Below are 6,421 nucleotides of genomic sequence, written 5' to 3' on the forward strand. Positions count from 1 at the left end.
AAATATAATACTTAAAATAAATAGAAAATATATAGTATTTATTTATATTTTATATAATATTTGTTTATTTGATATATATAAAACTTTATAATATACAAGTATATACAGTATTCTTGTCAATTAATATATATATATGTATATATATATATATATATATATATATAAACTATAATTTATATGTATATTACTCATTTTAAGCATTTTAAATATACAGTACAAATACATATAAAATATAAAAATACTAAGTAATATACAGTATGTATAAAACATACATAAAGTATTTTGAAGTGTATATATATATATATATTTATACAGTATATATATAGTCAATAGAATTTTATATATATTATTGTTATGAAATATTATGTATTTAATCATATATATTAAATTATATAATAAATACATAAAATTTTCTATATATGTATATACACATAACATTTAGATTTTTAAAATAGCATATATTTTTTATTTCAAGTATTGTATGATATTTTGTGTATATATATATATATAGTTTTCTTAAGGATTTATATACACAATACTTAAAAATACTATACATATATATATATATATATATATATATATATATATATATATATATATATATATATATATATATATATATATATTCAGAGAAAGACAGAGATATACAGGAGTCTAACTGCACTTTCTGTTTGCTCCTGTAGGAAAGCGTCCTCACGAGTGTCAGACCTGTAAGAAGGCCTTCAAACACAAGCATCATTTAATTGAACACAGTCGTTTGCACTCGGGAGAAAAACCGTATCAGTGCGACAAGTGCGGCAAACGCTTCTCTCACTCGGGCTCGTACTCGCAGCACATGAACCACCGCTACGCTTTCTGCAGTCGAGACGGTGACCCGGATGGGGCCGCTCCCGAGGGACCCGAGGAACCCGAGGGACCCGACGAACACGAACCCGACGAACCCATCTTCCTCAGCGACTCCAGCATGGAGGGAACGGCCCTGGAGTTCAGAGATGAGGAGGAAGAGGAAAACTCCCTCAGAAACCACACCTACGACCGAGAAAGAGAGGAAGAAACCGAGGAAAAACCCTCCAGAAGTGAGAAACGTGAAGACATGACGGAGTGAGACGAGAGACTCTTCAGCAGGGTTTACCAAAGATGTGAAAACACACATTCACTGACTGACACTCACGTCCTCTTTAGCGTTCAAAGCCTGTGAACTGAGAACACACTCGATCGACCAAAGACAAATATATAAATCAACACACACGTTTCTCCAAAGACTTGATTCATCGCCACAATCCAGAGCGGAAAATCACTGTGAGAGGCAGAAGAAAGACATTACTCAATGCTGATAAACACCAAGAATTAATGATGTAACAAAAACTGCCAAGAGTAGGTCATTTTTGCACCAAATTAAATTTAATATGAAATTATATGTTGCATTAAAAATTATGCCTGTTTTTAGGACCATTAAGAGTTTTCACACTGGCATTAAATTATCATTACGGTAAGGGGAGAATTATATATATATGTATATTTTTTTATATCAATCTGATATTACAAACAAACTATATATATATATATAAATATATATATATATATATATGTATATAATCTCATTTTTATTATTGCAATGCTAAAAAAATGTATACATACTATTTGTGATGCCTTTAATTTATGCTGATATAAAAATGTAAAAAATAATTGCATTATGAAAATTATATTATTTTTTATATCAATCTGATATAACAAACTATATATATATATATATATATATATATATATATATATATATATATATAATCTCATCTTTACTATTGTAATGCAATAATATTGTATACATGGTATTTGTACTGCCTTTAATTAATGCTGATATAAAAATATAAAAAATAATTGCATTATAAAAAAATGTCACAATGCAAAAATCTTAATGGTTCTAAAAGTTGGCTTCATTTTCTTTATATTATATATATATATATATAATGTTTTTCCTTTTTGATTTTAGATTGACCTCATGCTCATTTAATATTTACATGAGACAACCACAGGTATTGAAATATTAAATATTTCAACACAAAATATAATAAGTATTTACAGTCTAGGATTTGACCAGCATTCACAGTTAATCGAGGGTTAGCTAATGACTGGTTAGCGTATGGATCATTCAGCCGGCTTTTATGGTTTTCTATGTCATAATTATCTCGGACTGCACTATAACTCAGAGCAAGATTAAACACAGATTTGACATTTATGAACTGGAAAAACTGTAAAATTGGCCGATAATGACAGACATAGAAAGCGCAAACTTTCACCTTCTCTTAAGCACGAGCTGTTCAACAAACACGCATCAAATATTTGGACCAATTCATGTTGCAATACTATCATAAAGTGTCCTTTTGAGAGAGAAATAAGGAAAGCTGGAATCCATAAAGTGTGTTATATGAGTTGCACTGAATACATGCGAAACGGTGCTTCATTCACTTATTACTCGACTTTTCTTCTTCATATATGCTGAGTTTACCTGTAAACACGGACCAAAATGCTTCTTGCACGCGAGAATCGTGCAGTATTTTCACCAGTGTTATTTTTATACAAAATTTCTAAGCTTTGTTGAAATGTTAATACATAGCTAATCTTTGTAATAAAGTTGTACATATTTTGAAAAAAACAAAACAAAAGCGTTCGCTGGAGTTTTTATTGTGCTTTTCAAAGCTGTAATGGTCTTGATCTAAAAGTCAAATCTCAAGAAACACAATATTTGTAAGGAGTGAAAAATGCAGTGTCATGCTTATTCATCACACAGATCATAAATCCAACAGACGCTGGACTCAAATCACCAGTCATTTCTTTTTACTGTAACGATTTCTTTCTAATGACTTGAAATGAGTGGCGTTGAGTTGAGGCAAGTGTCACTTTACCGTGGTAATGGTGGTGGGGGGGTCCCGTTTACACTACTGACTCAAAACGGCACAGATTTCTGGCCTCCACCTAAACACTCAGCGGTGTGGTTAAGGTCAGATGGGCTGCAAACGGATGTTGTTTTACATTTTTATAACATTTAGTTCTATAAGGGTCTCTGGGTTCAGAGATGTTGCTCATCTGCATCTCTGAGAGAAACAGAAAAGCGTCAAAAGAAATGAACTCATCACCAGTGTAATTAAAGCAATTTCAACTTTCTTTATAAGTTATACAAGTTTCAGTTTAATGTCAGTTTAATGTAATCTAAGGTTGAAATGACTTGACAGCCACTTAGATTATACTTAATTTACTTAAAGTCCCCCGTAGTCAGTCATTGTATTTCTGAAAACTCATCTTTGATCACCAAAATGACATTTTTAAATGTTTTTTTTCTTGAAATTTTTTTCTTCTTGCCTTAAAATATCTTGAATGTAACTCGACACCCTTGCCTCATTTAGTATGTGTGGTTCTATGAATATGCAAATGAGCCCCGCCTCCACTCACTCACTCAGCTCAGAGATCCACTGGTTGACGATCACACGTTGATCTGATTGGTTACAAGGTAGTTTGTGATGTCAGAAACACCAGCGATTTCAAAGCGTGTTTTTGAGACTGTCTTTGGTTCACTGCAGTTTTAAGGAGGAAATACTCAGCAATGCTGTCGACTTATGAATTTACACATGGTTTGTCTTAAAGCAGATTAAAAACACCACACAGACACAAACAACATTAAAAGCTGGATTTTCACCACAGGGGGACTTAAATGTACACTGTAAAAGTTGCGCACTTCAATTTTTAGGTACAATCAACTTGGATTTTGACGTAATTACAACTTAAATTACATTAAACTGACCTGTTGAATTAGTTGAATCTTGTAGTATCATTTATAAAAACGCTGAAATTGCTTAACTTATTTTGATGAGTTAAAGCAATGTAAAAACATATGTTGTCATAACTTCATATATTTTTTTAGTGAAGGCTACACTTTAACTTTTTTGGTTCAAAATTAATAAATAATGAGACCCTTCTTCACAAAAATGTGTTTCGTCTCACCCTGATTCACTATGGTAAGCCTATTATAATGTTGTGTTGCAGACAGCTCGGAATTTTGATTTTTCCAACCTCGTTCTTGGAAATAACTTCTGGAACATTCGACCTGTGAACTCGCCAACTCGGACTAGCCTACATCATCAATCAACCACAACCTCAGGGAGACATTTGACGTAAAAAGTTTATGTAGCCTAATAATACCTATGTTTTTGCTTTTCGTCAGCTGTTTTCAAAGCAAATTTCTGTAGTTTTTATTCAGATTTTGCCATAATTGACACAAAAACGACACTTGTGTCGTGGCGACATCATGTGGTCAACAACGTGAAGTGTGATTGGCTTGGAATTATCCGAGGTCTGAAGTGGGACATTTAATTTGGGATATTTGGGATATCCTCGTCTGGAACGCAGCATGAGTGTTTATATTTTAGACGGAGAAATGTTTCGCTGGAGATTGCGTACACACCTGGACCTGGTACTGACCCGTGCGTGTCTCGTCATATCCGTAAATAGAGAAAAGTAGCTCCGGCAGTTTTGGCTTATCTTATTCTAAGATGGCGAGAACCGAGGGATTTGAAATGTTGTGAAAGCGACGCGGAGATGATGGTGTTTTTATTACTCAACAGGTGAGTAAGGTGATTTATTGAACAGATGAATTGTCTCTAACAGAGTTAATTGTGAAGATCATTTCATTAGTTGCTTTAGCACTGTTCTAGAATTTATCTAAGGAAGTACCGTGTCTTTTAATGGTTAAAGCAACACATCTTCAGCCAGTCATCTTGAGATAATTTCCATCGAAACTGGTTATATCTTTGAAGCCTAGCAGTGAATGTTTTACAAACCGTAGGAAAGGCCTAATCATATTCATCCGCACAGTCACGCAGAGCCGAAGCACAACCAAAACAACGTTCTTCCGCAAAATACATACAGTTTTGTAAACCGCTATAAGGCAAAAAGTTACATAGTGTAAATATCTGGAATCTTTTTACAGTGCAGTAAACTTATTGAAATTAAAATAAATCCTCTATAGAACAAGTGATACTTACATTATAAATAATTCAGCTGCTCTTTTTTGACCATTATTAATGCATGTAAACCGTCTTATGAGCTGATATGAGTCTCATTGCTGCATTATCTAATTGTCACTTCAGAATAAATCAAAACAGAAGGTGTTTTCTTATAGATTTTATGTTTTTATTGTCACAATTCTGAAATACAGAATTTAAAGGAAGAAAAAGCAAGTTACAGCGATTGAGTCGTCCTCATCGTGGACGGATAACGAAAGCAAACATCACACAAAACTGAGAGTTCATACATTAAAATAAAATATTCAGAGACTCTGAAGAGCGTAGGAGAGTTTTCAGAAACATGAGGAGAGACAATGAAACTGAATGAATCACTCTATCACCCAAAAGCCTGTTTCTCTTTAAAGAACTAGTTCATCTTTGATGTCTCTCTTTCTTCCGTATGAACACAAAAGGAGATGTTTAGCACAATGTACACAGTCCTGTTCAAATACATACGGAAATGCAATAAAGATTTGAAAGCTGAAAGAGAATATTTCCAGTTTCTTTTTCCATGGCTTTAAACATTTTGTGTTTCACAGAAGAAAGAAAGTCAAACCGGTTAGGAGTGACATGAAGGAGAGTAAATGATCATTTTTGGGTGAAACCATCGTTTTAAGCTTATAAACGGGCCGTGAAGGATCATCTATTAATAATGTGTGACCTTGTAACACTGAATTATTTCAGAAATAACAAATCAACATCAGTCCTTTCTGTTCTGCTTTTGGAGAACCTCCTCCAGAAACCTTCTTTGCGGCCCCTTGTGGAATTGAAATAATAAGAAAATAAAAAAATTAATAAATATATAAAATCAAACATTAAAAAGTGTGTAAGCGTTCCCGGTTCTTTTCTTCTGCCTGGATCTTTTTGTCAAGAGCCAAAGCCACAGTCCATATAAAATTACCAAACCGCGGCATGGGGGACGCACATTTTTTAAACATATGCATTTTTAGTTCCTCTTTTGTTCTGTTATTAAAAGCAGAGTTTTGGACAAATGGCAGCGGAGCTCTGAGACTGGCACAACACACACACACACACACACACACACACACACACACACACACACACACACACACACACACACACACACACACAGCCACACACACACTTTCTCTCTCTCTTACACACACACACTATCACATACACACTCTTTCTCAAACACACTCTCTCTCTCTCTCTCTCTCACACACACACACACACTCACACTCTCTCTCTCTCACACACACACACCTCTGAGCTTCCTCCATCTCTCACAGACACTAAACGACCGCATCGGAACAATGGAAAGGAAATTACGTCGTATCTGGAGCGAATTGCACCCCGTTTTATTTCTCCATTAAAAGGCGAATGACTAAATGACTCGAACTTTT

The 6,421-nt window shown here is 34.0% G+C and overlaps 1 protein-coding gene across 1 annotated transcript in view; it reads left to right on the forward strand.

Moving 5' to 3' along the window:
- The window catches only part of LOC308699100 (zinc finger E-box-binding homeobox protein zag-1), a gene marked incomplete at its 5' end in the record, with an annotated part of 21,256 nt that extends 19,842 nt beyond the window's left edge, over positions 1–1,414 (forward strand). The window contains one exon of the mRNA XM_081379688.1: positions 684–1,414. Within this exon, the coding sequence (XP_081235814.1) occupies positions 684–1,105 (422 nt within the window). The 3' untranslated portion in view covers positions 1,106–1,414. The remainder of the gene's footprint in view (positions 1–683) is intronic.
- Between the last annotated feature and the right edge of the window lie 5,007 nt (positions 1,415–6,421).

This window comes from Scardinius erythrophthalmus (genome assembly GCF_964197995.2).
Source record: "Scardinius erythrophthalmus genome assembly, chromosome: 12".
In the NCBI taxonomy this organism is placed as follows: domain Eukaryota; kingdom Metazoa; phylum Chordata; class Actinopteri; order Cypriniformes; family Leuciscidae; genus Scardinius; species Scardinius erythrophthalmus.